This window comes from Bombus vancouverensis, chromosome 12, assembly GCF_051014615.1.
Source record: "Bombus vancouverensis nearcticus chromosome 12, iyBomVanc1_principal, whole genome shotgun sequence".
Classification (NCBI taxonomy): Eukaryota; Metazoa; Arthropoda; class Insecta; order Hymenoptera; family Apidae; genus Bombus; species Bombus vancouverensis.
Window position 1 is genome coordinate 10,670,997 of NC_134922.1, and position 20,183 is coordinate 10,691,179.

The following is a 20,183-nucleotide window of genomic DNA, read 5'->3' on the forward strand; positions in this document are numbered from 1 at the left end:
ATTCAGGATGAGCCTATTTTCTAATTTAGCGAAAGACGAGTCAGGAGAAGCTTTTTCTCTTCACCGAGCAAAAAAGTATCGAGCAATCGTGAAAGATCGGGAAACGTTCCGCAGATGAATAATAAATTGCGTTTTACGTCTCTCGACAGGCAACAGCTCCTATGCCAGGATGCACGATGAAGATCTTCAACGGAGATCCAACGAGGCATCAAGTGGCGGAAAACGTGAAGATCGGGGACCCTTTGACCTTGGTCATTAGCATCGACAAACAGGAAATGTTCGGGCTGAAGATCTCCGACTGCCTGGTGCGCGACGGCTTAGGATGGGGAGAGCAGAGACTCATAAATGACGAGGGGTAATTTTGTCTTGCATATCTTTGGCAAATGTAAATGATAAATATAATATTTAAGAGTATACGATATACATATGTTTCGATGATTCGAAATGTATAAGGTTTACAAGAGATGCCTTTTTTGAAGAACTAACGTTCTGACGAATTACAACAACGTGAAACAATTATATATACTTTAGGTACATAGGTTCTTGTGAGAATGATCAAACCGCATGGGTTTCATCCTTCAGATGTTTAATTCATCAGAAAGATCGAATGTATAGATTCTTATGAGTATGCACTTCAGTCTTCAATAACTGTGGTCCTTTGTTATAAAATGACGAACTAAATCAACTTCCTTTGGATGCTGAACATTGAAAAGAAACGGTGACTAATATATCTTTGTCCAACGATTCACATTTACCCATCGATGAATCAAACCAAACAAAAATTCTCTCTTCCATTTTACTTCGTTTTTCATATTTATTCCATCCGCGGAGACGTTTAATAATAGACAGGATAGCGGACGTAAGAATATTTCTTCGACCGGTACAAATAAATTGTTCGCGTCAGAGCATCGTATGAATTATTCAAGGGTCGGAATTCAGGGTATAAAGCGGGCCGGTTCACTGACTTCTTTTCATAAGCAAATCAGCTGATCCAACCAACAGGTTGCACGCACACTTTCCCTCTTGATTTGTTCGTGCAATTGCAGAATATTCCTAGTATTCGCCTTCTATTTTCATATTGATCGATCTCGAAAGAACAGCCTCTGCAAAGATTATATAAGGAGAGAAAAGTATATGTTAGAAATTTCTGATAGCAAATTATTCATATAATTTTAAAGTTCTGACGCAACACCTGTTTTTCTGAGGTTTATTACCAGAAAACACTTCTCGATTTGATTCGTTCTTCTGGGCACAATGTTTCCTCTCTTTTAAGACTTTATATGTTCTCAGTTTAAACGATCAAATCCGCCATACTCGGCAGACTAAGTATATATAATTATCAATTATTGCAATTAAAAGTATTTTCAGATTTAGCACATCTATATACAAAAACTGTGTTGCTATTACAGTTGCCCAGTCGACGGTGAGATCATGGGACAATTCACGTATAACGAAGATAAGACGGAGGCAAGGGTGAACTTCCAGGCGCATAAATTCCCCTACACAGCCAGTGTCTACTACCAATGCAACGTCAGACTATGTGTAAAACACGGTGGAGGATGCAGCAACACGGTAATCAAAATTCTACCTTTCTTCCTCATAGAAATTCTCTTCCTCGTAGTTGTTGAAAGATCGTTTAGAAAGATTGGGATGAACTATGTAATTGTAACAAGTTGGTTAGAAAGAAGATCCTACGAGGAATCATTTGGAGAAAATCCAAAAGAAATCATCAATATTCCACTGTTGCAGCCACCGGCGTGTAATTTGGTATCCAGACGTCGCAGGGACACTGCCGACGACAACGCAGTGAAAGGTGTCGAAGGACTGGACGGAGGAACGCCAGCTACCATCGAAGTTTATAGCGGACTATACGTGAACGAAGCCTCGGACGTTGGCTCCAAGTCAGACTTTACCGACGACGTCTTCAGAGAAAGGGTTAGTCGCATTGATATTCCTGTCCGTTACCATTTCCTGGTAAAATTCAGAAACATACGTAACTTCGTAGCTTTCGTTCGTAAGACGTGTGAGACGGAAATATAAATTATCAAGGAAAACACAGTGAAGCAATTTTTAATACATTAGACAGGATGTTCGGAGGAATCTGCTAAAAAATTGAAATCAAAACGCGATAGAAACGTGTAGTAGTACAAATGTTAGTTCGTAGAAAATTTAGAAGAAGTTTCGAATCGAAAGAGACAACAATTTACCCATTTTCTGATCCTGAGGAACTCGGCTTATATAATTTGCAGACTATCGACGATCCCGACAACATCTGCATTTCGCAGAGGAGCTTCGCCATCGGCATCGCGATCGCGGGTCTGATCCTCATGCTGGTGGTAGTCGCGGCCATTCTAGCACTGCTGGCCAAGAGACGACACAAGAGCATCTCGACGACGGGCTCGTCCATCTACAGCGGACCTTACACGAACACTGCATATAGTCACAGCAGCTAAGTTCATCCGAACCTCGATATCCTCGAACAAACGAGGTGATTCGAATGAAAGAACGAAAAACTTTAGCTATATGGTAGTGAAGCGAGCGGCCAATCGATACTAATGTCGAGATGGAAATTTTTCCAATTATATCGGTTCTACGTTAGCCTCGGTGCATCGAGGTGTAGAGAATTTAGATGGATTAAACGAGATTTTGCTCAACTGCCGATGCTATTGTTGCTTCTTTGAAGATATAGCTCAGAACCCTATAGGTCCGAACACGTGGTCGAATGTGCTCGATTAAGAGAGGGTGCACCACCTTAAAAATGTTCAAAAATAGGCTAATTCTAAGAATCTTCTTTGAATAATTACGATACAAAGTGAAAACTCCAAATTTTTTCCTAATAATTTCCTCTCTAACTTCGTTTGTGAATTTCGGAAAAGAATTTGGAAACTACCTAAAACCTTCAAGAGAAGTACAATATAAGGTTCGGTTTGTTCAAATTGTTAGGGCGGTGTACCTCCTGAATCAAGAAATTCCTGCGTATTTTATTCAGATACGTTTCTTGCCATCCGTTTGACAATTCGTCCCAACAACTGCCCTTTCGAAATTCCCCCAATTGTAAAATTGTTCATAAGAAGCACGTGTTAGAACCTGAGCAGTTTTAGAGAAATCCTAGCCTAGCCAGAGACAACTTGAGACGAATCTACACGAAATCCTTAGGATTAACTTTAATATATACGTTATATTATTATTATTATTTTTATTATTATATTATATTATATTATATTATATTATATATTATATTATATTATATTATATACATATTGTATACTAGTCCGGTATACGCTGTCCTAGCTAACCTAGCAGCCGCACTAAAAACAGAAGGCGCACCATATGAATATTCTCTCTGTCTCCATTATCCTGGCAATTTAACTTAATCATCAGCGCAGAACGACTCACTCTAGCGTTTAAGGTGAAGTCGCCAGAGATACTTCTTAAGCGAATCAAACGCCCCAGTGATTTTTAACTACCGTCCTTCTTTTCCTCCTATCCCGATTTCCTAGCCAAGTATTGCATATTTCTTATCCGCATCTATGACAATTCTTTCTCAATATTTATAGTCACGGTCTTTTTATTCCTTCTTCTTTTTCCCAAATTTTGTGGCGAAGGGATAATCCTTGACTCCTGAAACTCGGTTACTTAAATTTTCAAATTCTAAGTTTGTTCTATCAGTTACCAATAGACTGTGAATTTTTATGCAAATTTATCTTTCGCTAAATAAATGAAAGCGAAGGAGAAAATTTTCATTTGCTAAATATTATGGATTAAGTGTTATTACTTTCATGTAAAACGTATCATGTCAACGTATAATCCATTTATCTTACTTCTTTATAAATACAATTAGAACTTCGTTTATATGGACTTATCAAGTATGGACAAATAGTTCACCCATTTTTTCACTTTCAAGCTCCTCGTAAATGCATAACAATCCACACTCTAGTTACCAGTTTGCTTCCTTTACAGAATCTTCGACTATCATCTTAATGAATATAATTTCCTCGTGACAAGCAATAAACAAATCACGAGCACTTAACCAGCTGCTGGCTAATCGATTACAGACAAGTTTCTGTGCATTCGAACGAATCGAGGCTGCTTCGAACAGGCAACTCGGTAAACTTGTATGGGATGCATCGGTTATTACGTGCTTCCGACTATGTGCTACGGTGTTTCGTGAGATTAAGTCCCGTTGCCGCGGGAACGAGGAGAAAAGAATCACGCTACATCGTCCTGTACACACCAAAGATTAAAAAGGTGTTAGAAGAAGGAGATACGCTATCGTTCACAAATATCTGGATACTTTTGTCGATTCGTAGTAACAATATAAGAATTGCAATAAATTGCATAAACTGGCTAATAGCAAAGTAATAATTAGAGACGGCACTGGAAATTATTACAATATTTTTTCATTTTCATTTGCGATATTTAAGATTATTTATATACTACCGATATTGAAATATTAATTGTTCCAATATTTGGTAAACTTCTCTCACAGGTACGAATTACTCTGATTAAATAATATGATGTTTATTAATTATGTAAAGAAAATATGCACAGCTACAGCTATTTGGAAAAACATTTCATGCGCACCAACCGAATATAAAATTTACTTATCGTAATTTTATAATGAATCTTATCAAATACAAGTAAACGTCCAGATACTTTTGAATGGTAGCGTATAAACCAGTGGAACGTCTCCTCGTGTCCATGACCACGGGACATTCGCATGAGTGTGGCAATAAACGAGTGCATAATCCATTATAACGCTTAAACGTAAACTAGTTTCCATTGAATCGAGGTGCTGCTCCGATAACGATGCCCTCTTTTACGGGATACTTCCGACTGTTACCTAGACAATAAATAAGGATAAAATATCTGTTAACGAATGACGTAATTTACGTTCAAATCGGAAGTACCCTGTATAATTGCTTCGTCGTTTCTTCGATTCTTTTACGACCAAAAGCTAATCGATGGACAAGCGTATCTCGTCGTAGAGAATCTAGTGACTTTTTGTGGAAGAAAAAGAATCGAAAAAGAAGTGAGGGTATCGCCGTTTTATTAGTCGCGCGGAGCGTTCTTTTCTTCTTAGTTTTTAATTTGTGAGGAAAAAAAAAGGAGTTACGCGGTCGCGTAAATGGGTCCAACGTGGTGGTGGGTACAGATCGTAAAATTTACATTTAAAGAGAACAGAGGGAAAGAAAAGACAGAATGGACACGCAAACGTAACACTCGTAACCTATAAGCTATACGCAAGAAATTAAGAAAACGGACAGAAAAAAAAAGTATAAAAATGTTGATTCGATTTACATGGAACCGCTTGCTCCGACGATTGTCTCTGTACACCTACGATCGCTCATAAAGTTCAGTTTGGTCAGGAACATCGTACAATAAGAATTTTTATCGTAAAATTATGTTAAACGATGGAAAGTGAAAATTTACTATCATATAAAAGTATAGCTAAAAGATTAAAGTATAGCTAGCCTTGTCTAGAATAGCGCGAAGATGTAGCATGACATCCAACAAAAATTCGTCCAAAAATACTGTGAACTATCTAAGCTGTATAAAATCTAGGAGATACGACGTTCTTACTTGTAAGATATCTAACTTTTATGAAAAAATAATCGAAAATTCTTCGTCGCGATGTTTCACAAATGTGTAACAAAGTGCAATAATTTCGAGCGATCGGTAGTGTTAAAGAACGTCGTGGATCGAAAGCACTCGACGAATGGTATAACAAACGAGCGTTATCGTTTCGTCGTATTCGTGGCATTGGTTCATAGCGACATTGGGGATAAAAACTGCCTGTATAGAGTTCTTTTTGTAAGGATACGCGATTCTTCACTAGGTCCTGCAATGTTTCTCTGGACCCTTGTCCAAAACTTACAACGAACTTGTGTAAATAACGAAAACGTAATAAATCTTGTAACCATAAACGAACGTAGTTAATTAATACACCACGGGCAAACATTCCGATTTCACTAATAAAATGTATCCTGTCAGTTTTTTAGCGTCCCATAGAAGAAAATCACGACATTAGTCATAGGTGGAAGTAAAATTTAATTTTACTATGAAATTATGAACAATATACAGGGGATGATACTTTACAATTGTAAAACGAATACCCTAACACAGATTTAAATGTAGAATTTACTATATTGTAAACTAACCTCAAGAAATATAACGATAACTTCTTCAATTCTTAAACATGATACTTCACTGAAACAATGACGAGATAAAGATCTATACTTGTACAGAAATCAATGAAACTATCCGATAAATTTTTTAACTATATATCAACCATATAACCGCGATCGCAGCCAATCGGCTCATATTATTTATGATACAATTCATGATTGTATCACGTATAATGATGCAATTGGGAATACCGAATTTAAAGCAAGATGAAGATTCTTATCATTTTGAACCAATATTCTGATGCTGCATGTTAAATTTTTCACATTTACAACGAGCTGCCGGCAGTTGCTTCCTCTTCCCAATGATGTAATTTCAAATCTTAGTTTCAAAATTCACCATCAGAGTGCGATTGCTTCAGGAACGTATCACGTTCTATCAGCACCCGGATGCTATTCGAATTTTCCTGAAAATTTCCATATCTCTCTGTTTACATGGAAATATGACAAATCACTGTAAATTAATATACTGCGAACCATTTCAGTCATTTTAATACTAGCTGTATACAGAGTATAATTGGATAATTTCTTTTTAAACGACAACGATGAAAACACGAGAATTTTTGTGATCAGCCTCAAAAATTAGAACAAACATAAGAATTCTGTCCGCAATATGTTAATAACTGTTATTATATTAATATATATGTTAAATGTTGATAACAATTGATACAAATTCATATTCTCACCATCTTGAAGCAATAACACGTTATTGTATATTAAATTTTTGACGAGCTCTGCAGTTGCTTCCACTTTCCAATATGACACCGCGCGAAATGGTGTAATTTCAAATTTTAGTTCACATAGCTACCACAGGACGCAGATAACTCAGCTACGTATTTTGTTCTATTAGTACCCCGATACTGTTCTTTCTCTAAATTTATTTTTGTACAAAATTTTATAATTCGTTAAAAAATTGTTTGAAATATATATACCATTAACAGGACAATTACTTGTGACGATAATATTAATTGACTTATTGAAAAACAGCATATGACGCTTATTCAATCCTTACTGCCGTAACCTTAACAAAAATATTAAATGTCATTCACCTGATCTAATATTTTATTGATGTTTTATTTTATAAAACTGTTTCAATTACGAGAAACTGAATAAAGACTTCAGGGAACTCAAATATAATCTACTTGAAGAAATTTATTGCTGAAAATAATGAAAAGTATACGAAAAAAGAACTCGAGAAGCTACTTATTGGTAGTCGTCAAAAACCATTGAAAAAAGTCAAATTTATTTAATAAAATGATAAAATTTTTTGTATGACTTAACAGGTAACGGAAATAAAACGAATATTAAATGTTAGGAATGATTAAAAAATCTCGCAAAGTATCAAACGAGAGTGTCTTCTTTTTTATTGAATTATATATAATTCGTTTTTGGAAAATATGATATATATATGTATATAATATAACAAGAAATATAATTAGACTGACATGAGTTCTATCAAATTGTCCGGCTCTCTATGATGTTGTGCATCTTTGGGTTGGTAGTATAGCTCTTTTGTTTCCATCATACGATTCCTAATTTCATTCACCTTCTCGGTCACCTTCGTGATGCATATGCATACGAATTCTTCGATTCGTCGTAGGTTTTCTTTTGTTATTCCTCTTTTCTTCCCACACACACTCACTCACGCTTTCCCTCAATCATCTTTTCCCTATGTAACTCTTTGAGGATCAGCCTATGTATATATCCTACATATGCCTTTTACACATACATTTCTTTAAAATTATATACAAAATATGGAAACTCTTTTTCCACAAAATTAATGCAAATCATAGAATTTTTCATACAAAAAAGGACCAAACATTTCAAAGAAAATTTACTCTCTCTGAGACTCAAAGAGTTAACCATCATCTTGACACAGTGTTTGGCCCAATGTTATCAGTGAATACATTTGAATCATCTTATTTCTTAATACATAAATATTAACATTCAACCTTTTCACAGGACAAGAAACGATCTGAAGATATCCTGCACAGAAATCTCAGTCCAAATGAAAACTCTAAATTATAATATTAAGCATAAAGGCACAGCCATCGTTTACTCTTGTTCCACGTGATATGTCGAACGTAAAAGAAACAATCAGGTGTGATCTGGAAAGAATACAAATACGCAAGTGTAGCTCGTCTGAACCTCGTTTGTTGCATTTATATTCGCAGTCAAGATCAATCGACATTTCAGATGTATTCACCATGGGACATCGCATTCTATACTCACTAATTGTGAAAAACGATCTTGCAAGATAACGATTTTTCTTTTTTGATGTGAGACGTCAAGTTCACGCCAACTAGCATCTAAAAAGATCGGCAACGAACGAATCGTCGTCTACTCTTTATTCTGCGTCCCGCACAGTGTTCAATAGAGGAAACGATAAAGAACAATAAGAAAAAATCAAATCAAATCAAAGGGTCGCCGATCTCCAATCCAACGCGCTATTTGCGGATGCGACGCACAAGAAGCGGCAGGATGAAGTTGCCAGAACTTCTTTACGCGATTACAAACTGAAAAGCTAACTTGTGTGGCGTTTTAGCCGCGAAAATAATCAACTAATTTACTCTTCTCTTCTCAAAAATAGAAAGTTCCTATCGCTTCTCGTGGAGCACGGATAACAATTGAAAGAGTTCGATTACACTCCTCACATGGCGGAAAAGTTTTAGCCGCGTGCCGGTATTTTATTGGGATCAGCTAATCGTGGCGCAAAAATTAATCAATTTTCAGGCACCCGGTTACACTTAAAGGCTAATGAGTCTTCGACGTGGCGACGCAATCAACGGAAGGTGATCAGGAAGATGCGAGGATCTCCAAACGAAAAAGCTTCGAAAAACTTCATATGCTCATTCTTTCATACTCATCCTCATTTTCAATTTGTTTGTTTTTTGTTTCATATTCTCTTCACCCTTCATCGTTCATCCTCTCCCACTCTCTCACACACGAATTCTTCATTTTATTCTTTTTTTTTAATTCTCTCGCTATCGTCAATCTCCTTTTTTATGTTGCATACAAAAATAGTAGGAAACGAACGTGAGGTTACAATGACTTTATCACCCGTTCTCTTCGTCGATCGTACATAGTTTTTAATATCCCTTGAGCCCATCATCCGGTAAACGAATGATTTCGTCGATTCTCTCGTTCCTTCTTCGTCCCTCTGTTTTTTTCCTCTTGCATTTCTACAATAGCCCAGGCGAACTTACGAAATCACTTGTGAACAGTGCTCGATACACCTGCTAATCACATCTCTAGACTCTCAACTCTTTCTTCCACAGCGTATAACACATGTGTATATTAAATAAAGCGATTTATTATAAAATAAGAACGCACCGAAAGAAAACGTTCCTGCAGAACGTGTTAAGCGGAACGAATCACGAGCGTGGTGCAACAGCAGATGCATCAAGTTTTCTGATAAAAGCGCATGCGAGCGAAATGAAAAATAAATAAATGTGACTATGCAATTACAATCATGACTTTGGTTCAGCTGCTCCGGTTGCACGACGTAAGCGCGACTGCCTGCAAATAACGCTCGACCATAAATTATATCATTATACACATTATGCACTTCTTTTCCTTTAATCGTATTCTCGCATCTTGTTCTCGTAATTGATTATAAAAATATCATAAAATTACGTAGACTGAATAACATTTGAAAATAATGAATTTCAATGTGGCGAAAAAAAATGGTGAACGTCACTTGCAAGCGGTTTCTCTCCATAATCGATATTATAATCCTGTTTCACATTTTTCCTTTCCTTCTTTTGTTAATTAAGTTTTAGAGAGATTCGTGAACTGTTTTTCTTTTTTTTTTTGTTGTTTTTTTGTTATAGGTACAATTATCTTCATTAATCACTACGACGACTTTAGGTACGGTTAAACACTACTTTGTTGTGCGCCCATCTCTTTATAATTGAAACATTTGAATAGTTTTAATCCGTCTAATATTTATTCTGCTCAGGTCTCTCTCGTTTCCACTCTCACTTTCTCCCTCTTTTTTTACCTTTTTTTTCTTTCGGTTCTTTTTAAATCTAGAGATCTTTAGATAAATTTATCACGCTTTCTTATGAAGAAAGTAGTGCCTCTCTTTCGCGTCGCTTGGCATAGGGTAGATAAAAGGTCGCGGTGCGCGCATTTTTTTCAATTAAATCTCATAAAAAGATAGGCACACCCTTCACCTACGTCCTGAAGTACAATCACCGTAAGCGAAGCTTCTGGATGGATTCCACTTGGTATTTCTCATGCGGAGCAACGTACACGCCTTACTAAAAACTTAATAGAAATGATATTTGAAATATTGAACTTAGATTTAGCATTGTTATGGATAGTAGATCGATTAACTAAAAATGAATGTTAATTGCGATATGAAGATCGTCTACGTTGATCCGCAAATGAATTTTTTTCACAGACGGAGACATTATTAATTACGACGATCACGCGTCACCATCACCGCTGCCAAACTAATTACATATTACTTCTTCGTAGAATCGGGCGTGAAAAGTATATCTAATTACGTATTTCGGATATCTATAGGATTCAGAAGCGTGCTGTGAAGCTTGGAAGACGAATCATAGTTACTGTATGGAGCGTCTGTCGCGTTTTCATGTTCATTCCCCTCGTGGGGAAACCTTACAAAATAATACAGAATTGTCGTTAAACGTGCGCGTCTCGTATCGGCTAAAACTTTACATCAATTCCCTATTTACGGACGATCAACGGAAAAAGAGAAAGAATGGCTTTCTTTTAAAGACGTATGTGAGACAGGTTTTCTTTCGTGACACTAAGCTGTGATGGTTTCGCGCTACTTATCTACTTGTGTCGAACTAGGTATATAGATCCATGTACTGAATACGTTTACATTTTCTCCTCCAGCGATACATTAACTTGTACTAAAGTAATCGTCAGAGATCAGAAGCGTTAGCGAATCTTAGAATGCAGGATATCAGGGAGACGATTATTATGCCAGAAGGAACCTTTCGAATATAAATCGCGTTTATCTCCCTGATGAAACATTTCGTTTACGCAATACTTATATACAATAAATCACGTTGCAAGTATCATTAAATATTCGATGAAATTATGGTTACTCTCGTGTTCGAATGAAAAGAATTGAAAGCTTTCTTGGAAGAATTCACAACTCCATAAAAGGCCGATAACATGAAAAATCTTTTCGATATAAAATTGAGGTAGCAAATAATTTCATTCCTATCCGCGAGTCACAACTGGCAGCAATATTTTTGTTCTGTTCTGTTCTTCCTACTTCTTTCCCCTCTTTTTTTTTTACTTTTTCCTTTTTGTCTTTTTTTTTTAAAGATTAACGCAACTCTTTGATGGCAGTACACAGAAGAATCAATGAGCAATGATCATTCCTGAAAGAACGTAGAGCCGATCCAGAGATTCTGGCTGGACAGCGTTTGCGATTGCTACTGTAAACGTACTCAGTAACGTGTATTATATAATACTCGTACATTAGTTTTATCGTTATTTATAATGAGGATTTCCTAGCCGGTCGAGAGTGATCCGTAGACCGGGCCAGGCAATCCATGCATATATATCTGTGTTCATTTTAAAAGTACCTTCTCTTAAAAGTAAATCTCACATTTATATAGTATCTGTAAAACCGCGATTAAAATATCTCCAGATATAATATAATATACTGTATATATAATATATAATAATTGTAATAGTTAAAATTCTGTTCAGTAACTCTGTTCGGTGTGTACCACTGGGTCTATCATGCCCTACGCCAAAGAACAACGCACAGATTATCCTTCCTTTATGCACTCAGTATATTTTCCTCTGCTTCATTTCTCTCCTTTGAATATTCTGATAATTCAGATTTTTATTATATGATCGGTATGAACGAATTTCAATGTGTCTTCCTTTTCCTTCTTCTTTATTTTATGTTAGTTTCATCGGTCACCGCATTTTATCAAAAGAGATGTATAATATTTTCATTTTTATCTTAGGGGTGATTTTCAATCTTGTTTGTTCCTTTTTCGATTTTTGTAATACGTGAATTTTTATATTCTAGTAGTGTGTGCTTTTTATATTTCTTTTCTCTTAGATATTTAATTAAAAGTATTATTAATATTAATAATAAGAATCATGTATGCATAGCGGTAAACCACGAGCTGCTCATTCGGTTCTTCTCAATTAGCCTGTAACGATATAATTGTCTTTTTCTTTACATTCAGCACTGATCCTCTTCCAAAATTGGCCCGGGTACTTAATATTGTACCAGTTGGTTTCGGCGGGTGATTGTCACCTTCACGGTCCCTGAAATTAAAAGATTATTTCTGAGAGCAGCGCAGGCTTCCATTATCGATTCTCGTGATACAATGCCAGTGAATTGTTGTTGTGCAAATCAGGATTGCGTTAAACGAATGTCATTAATATATCATATACATATACATATATCAGCCGATCTAAAGCATAGTTCCATGTATAGAGAAAATAGAAATCGCACGATGAATTGCAAATGTATCGTATAACTGTAGCTAATATAAAACAAATATAAAGAAGAAATTTTAAAAACATGTCGCTTCTGAATCAAAAATTTACCACGATATGTTTGTTTAAATCTATGTATATAGTCCGAGGGTGATTTAAGAAAAAAGAAGTGAAACAAAACTTAGAAACTCGTTGTGCAACAAACGCAATATGTTTGCGTAAATAGATGAACAAAAAGTAAATATTCCTACAGAAACCTGTGCGCGTGAGTGTGTAAGCGTACAGTGCTACAGTCATATATGCTCTGAAAATTGATGCTTCCTATTTTTTTTAACCTTGAAAAAGGTTCATATATAATGCAATAATCTTCAGTGACTTGCGCGTCAACAGGATACACTAAAATAGGAAGTATTTTCCAGGCACACTTTTCACACGAACAACAAATATCGACAAAGCGAAATCAACGCATGTGAAAAAGCACCTACGTTACAATGTAGATACCGTGTGTTCTTTTTGTAGTATTTTATACTGAAGTTCTGTACCTTATATCATATTGTCTTCCACAGGTTTCGCTTTTAAGGAGATACAAGAACGTGTCAAAAATTGTGTCACATTTCATTCTTCATAAGCGAAACAAAAGTAGAAAGTAACAGAACTTTCAAGCAACGTACCGAGCGAACATCTAACTAATTAATGGATAATATCGGTTCTTACCTTCTCTGATATCTTTCGGAACGTTAGACGAGAGCGACGGCATGGAAGGAGTCTGATAAAGATTGGGCCGCACGCCTGTTGGTGGCAACGATGCTACTTTGGACCTAACGAGCAATTTATGTTACCGCTTCCTTTTTCATTTTAACACACTTTCGATACTTTGATAATGTTAGAGTAATACAATAATAAAATTAGTATACTACTTCTTCCTACATTTACAGAACACCAGTACAGCGACATTCTCTATGAATAATTGATTAATTCGATATAAAATAATAAAGATTGATAAATTACCTCTGTTTACGAATTTTCTGATTTCTTCCATCAAACGAGGTTGGTGTACCAGCGCCTGAGGTATTCGACGAATAAGAAGGCGGTCGGTACGGTCGTGGACAACCTTGAACAACAGGTGGTGATGGTACTGGTGCATACTGCAACCGTGGATTGGCTGGTACTGCGGGATGCATCAATCTCATATCTCCTATAATAATAAATAATCAATAAAGTAATGAAGAATGCTCGACTATAATGTAACAGAAATGCATAAAACGAATGCATTATACCTTGTACAATATGGACACCCTGATACATTGGCAGTGGGTAGCGTGGTTGGGGTTGTGCGCTTCTGTCCCCGCTCCCACTTCCGAACAGCTCGTGTGCTGGAGTCGGCGACCTGCTAGTTCTCTGAGAGTTACCTGGCGTTGAAGCTCGTACACCAGCAACAACCTAAGATGTCAATTGAACAATTTTCATCATTAACTTTTTCTGATTTCGTTCGATGTAACTATCTTAAAAAACCCACAGGAACATTTTGCCTAAAAACGAGATTGGGAACCAGCGCGGGAGTCATATAAGTTCCAGGAGGTGCAGGTGATGTGCCATTGTGTCCGACTTGATGGCCAAATGTTCCATTGGATACCATCGTTGGTGGCGGATAGCTACCAGAGTTGACGTACATCAGTGGCATTCCAGGCATCTGTAAATTCATCGATTATAGGACTTATAGATTGATCTTAAGATAACTAACAATATTTTTAAATTATATGTAATAATGGCTACCTGATTAGAAGTCGGAGTATTTGGTGGTGTCGGCACTCTGTACATGACAGGTGGTGGTTGAATCGTCGTTTGACCTGGAGGATAATACGTAGGTACCATATGAACTGATGGTTGATACGTGTAATCCCCTGGTCCTGGTGTTACAGCGGGCATTGAATTGTAAGGGACTGGATAACTACCCACGTAATTAGCTAAGATAGAAATAACATATTAAATAATTATCATATCGTAATTAAGAAGAATCTTGAAGAAGTTCACTTACAATTTGATTGGCTCGGAGGAGTCATAGTTTGTGCATTGAAAGAATAATTTGTCGTAAATCTCTGTTGTTGATGCAATGGCTGTCTATCACCTGGACCCTGACTGACTGAAAGTGCCGCACCAGGCGGAGGTACGAAGTACATCGTCTGTTGTGCCTACAGAAAAAGAAAACAAAAGTAAGGAATTAATATAAAGTTATATTAGAAAATATAATAAAGCCGTAAAATTAAATACCGGTACAGAATTAGGCGGTGGTTGCCAGTAATTCTGCGGCATCGTCTGCACATTTTGAACTGCTTGATTTGTAGATGGTTGCGGTTGTGGGTAAGAGTGCGGCGGCGTAGAATGGTTATCACCAGTCACGCGTTGATCGTAGATGCTCATACCCATAAAATATCCGGACAATTCAGTTATCTCCGTTGTCTGCGACACTGGTCCTTGTTGCACAGGTACTGCATAATTCGCGTAAACCGAATTCTGATTAAATACATCACCCTGACCATTGTTTTGAACGTTCGCCTGATTTTGACTCGGATGAGGAGCCATCATCACAGTCTGTTGTCCCACAGAGGGTGGATAGACACCCTGATTATACGGTTCTGAGGTAGGTACGTAGGTCGTGTATGGTTGAGCTGCTTGGTTGTGATTGCAAGTTTGCACTGTCGACGATGATTTGACTAGAGTTTGTTGCTGCTGCGGCTGTTGTTGTTGTTGCTGTTGTTGTTGTTGTTGCGGTTGTTGCAATGATCCTGGATTCTGTTGAGGTGGCGGCGTGAACGGCAAACTCGGTGATGTCGCCGAGTTCGTCACATGAGTCACTGCTGTTGTGTTACCACCGTTGTGCTGCTTAGTCTGCGACCTCTTTTTATTTTCGTTCTTTGTGTTATTTTGTGTTATTTTGGGTGGCTCGGATACTTCTATGGTCTTGCTGGGCGACATGTTATTCCTTTCGTTTTCGTGCGGCAATGCAGCAGTATAAAATTTTGGTGGGTTCTCTGGGTCGAAGCGGTAAATCGAACCATCTGGATTGGTATACGGCTGATTCGTTTGCGGATTTATGATTATGCTACCTGGCGGTACACTGGATATACTGGTAACCGCCCACATCACCGTTTGATTATTCGATTCCGGAGAAGCGAGATCCTGACTAGATACTTGGGTATGACTGCAGGTCATGGTTGCCACAGGGGATGGCGAAGGAGACGGCGATATCGTGGCATCGCTGCGTTGGCTTTGCGATTTATAGCCGCTACTCGAAGGACTTAGTCGTGAACACATACTAGCACCTGAGTCTGCAACAGATTTAATCTCTAATTTATAGACATATTTCACGCCATAAAACTTATGCGTGTAGGGAAGGACTTACAAAAGGGTATATTCGTAAAGAACTGAGCACGAACCTTGCTTCATAAGGCGAGCCCCAGCACTATGAGTGGATGTAACACTGTCCCCTCTAGAAAGCATTCCCCTGGTGTAACCACCGAAACTAAAGGACTTGGAAACAGATGGCCTCAATACGGATCCTCGACAGGATTCTCTTCCATCGAAAGATTCCCCTTTCAAGAGCTTCGTTTGCCTATTACATACGCAACATAGCCTTCTTGTTACATTAGATAAGTACAACACACAATAAAAACTATTATTACAGTATTTACCTCATCGTATGATCCGAAGGATGTAACAAACGATATCTCGCAGAAGCGTCAGAACTTTCTGAAGAAGACCAGTAAGGCCAGGAAGTAACTTCGCTACTTTCTCCACTGCTATCTTTAAATATTCTTCGTCTGGCACGTTCATACTCCTCCTCCCTTTCCTCGAAACTCTTATTCTGTCGGCAATAATCGCCAGATAATCTGTCAGGTGACTTAAAATTGAAATTGTCTTCGAATGAGCTAGAATCTCTCTTCAGAATACTTCTTCGTGGTTCTTCAGACAGAATCAGATCGTCTCTGATGTGTTCCTTAAAACGAGTATTTGGAATTCGCATGTTTTTCGTTCTGGTAACTATCACGCTGGAACCAGACTGATCTACGTTATGTTCCATGCCAAAGTAAGCTGCCACGCGATGCACTAGCATTCTGTTGTAAGAAGACATGTTTGGAAACTTATGACAGACTTTCTGCTTGTCTTTTGCGAATTCTATCAGATCTTTCTCGATTTTTAATAGCACCGTGCGATCCTTCTGGTTACGATTTATAGTTTCCGCGATGAAATGCTCCAGATCTATTCCAGTACTGTCCGTATACAATTCTGTACTACTATCTATGAAGAAAAGAAAGATTGTTTCGCCTCAAGATCAAATAAATACTTGAAATAATAATAGCAGGACAGCTGCAATAAGGGATTAACTTTGCTTTCTTAATTAAATTTCTATATGGCGATTAGACTGCGAATTTTTCAAAATGCAAATATACAGAGTGCACCCAGTATACAAGAAATTATAATATTTAGTACGTGTAACAAATCTTTTCTACATAGGCACCATTTCTCTAGTTGTGTTCATATAAATATCAATTTGCATAAACATCCGCACTCTAATAGTTACATTATATTAAAAATTGGAACACACGCACCTCGTGAGAGGCAAGGAGACGCGCTGTCAAAGCTACCCTGAGAGGAATTCTGATGCCTCAGCTTGTGCCGCGAGCTAGGTCTGCTCACGGACAAGGTATTGCCGCACTGCGTCGAACACTGGTTGTTGCAAATATTCAACGTATTTGGTCTACGTTGTTCCATCTTCTGCTGATTGTTTTGCGCGTTTTGAGCCAGATTGGTACTCTTTGGCGAGTGTTGCAACGCCTGCCCAGCCTTCGACGGAGACACGGGCGTCTGAAGCAAGCCGGGTCGTTCATTTTGATTGTTCTTTACGCAATTATTGCATTTTTGAATCACGTGCGAGCCTGTCATCTTGGAACGTTGGTTCTCCGACTTATTGCCGTTCGTTGGAGAGGTATTATTCTTTGGTGAGTGAATTTGGGAGGGACTAGATTGACCTGCGATCAAGATAAACTCTGTCTGTCTTTGCTGTAGTAACGATAAAGTCCTGTTAAAAGCTCATTCGTAAATGAATGAATATTACCATTTCGTGACGGAGCTCGACAGGTAGGTGAAGTGGCTGTATTACGCATTTGCTTGGGGGATTGATTCGGGCAAAGATTACTGTTGAACATTGACTCGTTGTTATTAAGCTTCACGTTAGTGGAATTTGGAGACAGGTTGCCCACGAACTTCTTTTCACCGTCCACCGACTGAGGGCTATGTGGAGACGACGAACCGTTGTGTGGCTCCCTTGGGGGAGACGTCGACTCTCTCATAGCATGGCTCCTGACCAGCAACTTAACTTTCGTATTCGTCTAAAAAGGATTTTACGCTCGTATAAACACATATACTTCAGGAAATAGAAACTAAAAACTGGGATATTTTCATAGTGGGATCTTCAAACATATCAGACACGTACCCTGGTACGAAAGTTCTTGTTCTCTGAGTCTGATTTGTCAGGAGGACAAGAGGGCGAGCTGCGGTGGAGAGAATTCTGTGTAGGAGAAGAGCTGACATTCGGATTGGCATTCCCGTCTATCATATCCGACTCCGAGCTGTTCTGATATGATGTATTGGAGCCACTTATGACGAAGCCTTGCCTAGAGGATGGCAGTGAGGGCATTCCTCCTCGCACCACCACCGTGGGACTCTCAGGTCGGCTATGCGACCTGCTGCCTTTATGCACCACTATACTTGGTACTGAAACAACCAAAACGCAGTTCTGGCTACGTTCCTTCAACCTTGTTTATCAAAAAGACACCTAATCCTTGTAGATAGATTAAACGTTTCATTTAGCATCGGCTAAATCGTGTATCTTATCCAAAGTTGCTTCGTCCAGCGCCGTTTCGTAGACCTCTATGTATTATATTAAAGTACACTCGTTCACCGAGAGAAAACGGCAAGCAGACAAATTTCTTGGAAAGATTTGTCAGCCACGCGCGCGTGCTCTGTTGTCGAGTAAATCAGGATTTAGGAGGAAAAGCAACGAGGAGCAGAAAAATCGTGAGCCTGAATAACACTTACTCTCCAGGCGGGCCATGTGTTAAATGCGTCATGGGGTTACGGTGCAGGACTCTGCAACTGGTGGGTTCAAACAGGTGCAACTGGGTTAGTACGTGAATCTTTCGGGTGACGTGCAGCTCGTAGGGCTGATACAAGGAGCCAAGTCACTGCACGTCCACCTTCCAACATCGTACACTCTGTAAGCAGATACAACACAAAGGTAATGACTTATTTAAAAAAATTGAGATCCCCGTTATAATCGAGGACAAAATGAGAAGAAATAATTAATAAGTATTTTTATGGATTTACGAGTGATTTTCAATTTAGTATGTTAATCAAATCTTGCTCACAAGTTATCTATCACACTTTGGTGCATACAAGCGGTGTTACACGTGACAAAACTCAATCACTTTGAATTAGAGAATATTTTTATTAGAACAATGCCTCCCAAAGATTAACGAACTAACTTTCGTAGATACACGAACTATCTTTTGTTTGGGAAACAGTGTGAAGCAAAATTAGCATGCGCAAGTACGGACTAACAATTAGAAACATCGTATTCTGGAGGTTCTATGTGCTAAAAGCGTATGTTCGCTGGAGTACATACGATTACTATTAAACGCGCGTACGTTCACAAATATCGTTGCTCACTGACAACAACTATGTTCTTTGATTTCGTGCAACCTGCACTTCGATTTATAAATCGTCTATCTCTGGATGGTAAAAGAAAAAAAACGATGTCAGTAAAGGGATGAATCAGCGATCTTTCTTTTTTGCTAGTAAAACCACAACCAACCTCCAGAGGCCAATCTCCATGACGATTAATTGACAAAGAGTAGGAATCATCGCGACAAAGTGACTCGAAAACACGGCTACGTCTTCGTTCGAGACATCCTCTCTTTTTCTCTTCTCTCTTGACCAAACTCAACATTATTCACAGTCTTGAATCCAAGATAAACCAAGCACGATTCACTATCAGCTTATCGATCATCGTCGTCGAAATCTATTCTTCGCCTCGTACACCGAAACCCTTTCACCTTTCACGATTCTTAATTTCTCTTTTTCAAAGCTTCGTGGTTACACTCGTAAAGCTCTAAAAAAAATTAATAGGAAACATAAGGATTAAACTTTAGATCCATCGAAGAACGCTGGAATTATTCGAATAAACTTGTGTTTCTTAAGGTGGCCGACGGTCGACGTGATAAGAATTCAGATAGGTCAGTTCCCGATATTCTCGATAAGAGCAACGAAACGATACGTAGAAACTTTTTCCAAAAATACCCAGACGCGTAAACATAAAATCGACCCGATATCACTGGCTTTTTTCTCGACTGGGCGCAGTGGTGGCTCACGGTGCCAAATGAAGTTTTCCAAACCAAATTAAGTAGCAAGGGTTAATGCGGGTTAATGATCGACTGGACGTCCAAGATCGATCAACTCGATCACTTGCGTAATCTGAATAGATCATCG

General features: G+C 38.1%; 2 protein-coding genes across 13 annotated transcripts in view; one reads left to right on the top strand and one right to left on the bottom strand.

Moving 5' to 3' along the window:
* The window catches only part of pio (zona pellucida domain-containing protein piopio), a 74,128-nt gene extending 68,201 nt beyond the window's left edge, over positions 1 to 5,927 (top strand). For both annotated transcript variants that reach the window (XM_033331501.2, XM_076623237.1), the window contains exons 6-9: positions 150 to 355; positions 1,410 to 1,572; positions 1,750 to 1,935; positions 2,250 to 5,927. In XM_033331501.2, coding sequence (XP_033187392.2) covers positions 150 to 355; positions 1,410 to 1,572; positions 1,750 to 1,935; positions 2,250 to 2,453 — 759 coding nt within the window. In that variant the 3' untranslated portion in view covers positions 2,454 to 5,927. The remainder of the gene's footprint in view (positions 1 to 149; positions 356 to 1,409; positions 1,573 to 1,749; positions 1,936 to 2,249) is intronic.
* A 1,597-nt stretch (positions 5,928 to 7,524) lies between these two features.
* LOC117155474 (uncharacterized) overlaps positions 7,525 to 20,183 on the bottom strand; it is a 29,653-nt gene continuing 16,994 nt past the window's right edge. For 4 of the 11 annotated variants that reach the window (XM_076623136.1, XM_076623139.1, XM_076623138.1 and 1 more), the window contains 16 exons: positions 19,510 to 19,806; positions 19,321 to 19,426; positions 18,735 to 18,910; positions 18,130 to 18,410; positions 17,752 to 18,025; positions 17,246 to 17,665; positions 16,328 to 16,934; positions 16,073 to 16,269; positions 14,907 to 15,982; positions 14,674 to 14,827; positions 14,412 to 14,602; positions 14,155 to 14,328; positions 13,916 to 14,078; positions 13,647 to 13,833; positions 13,353 to 13,456; positions 7,525 to 12,464 (listed from right to left, as the gene is read on the bottom strand). In XM_076623136.1, the coding sequence (XP_076479251.1) occupies positions 12,415 to 12,464; positions 13,353 to 13,456; positions 13,647 to 13,833; positions 13,916 to 14,078; positions 14,155 to 14,328; positions 14,412 to 14,602; positions 14,674 to 14,827; positions 14,907 to 15,982; positions 16,073 to 16,269; positions 16,328 to 16,934; positions 17,246 to 17,665; positions 17,752 to 18,025; positions 18,130 to 18,410; positions 18,735 to 18,750 (3,894 nt within the window). In that variant the 5' untranslated portion in view covers positions 18,751 to 18,910; positions 19,321 to 19,426; positions 19,510 to 19,806 and the 3' untranslated portion in view covers positions 7,525 to 12,414. Of the gene's footprint in view, positions 12,465 to 13,180; positions 13,211 to 13,352; positions 13,457 to 13,646; positions 13,834 to 13,915; positions 14,079 to 14,154; positions 14,329 to 14,411; positions 14,603 to 14,673; positions 14,828 to 14,906; positions 15,983 to 16,072; positions 16,270 to 16,327; positions 16,935 to 17,245; positions 17,666 to 17,751; positions 18,026 to 18,129; positions 18,411 to 18,734; positions 18,911 to 19,320; positions 19,427 to 19,509; positions 19,807 to 20,183 lie in introns of all 11 variants that reach the window. The other 7 variants (XM_076623142.1, XM_076623143.1, XM_076623141.1 and 4 more) reach the window with 7 other exon arrangements.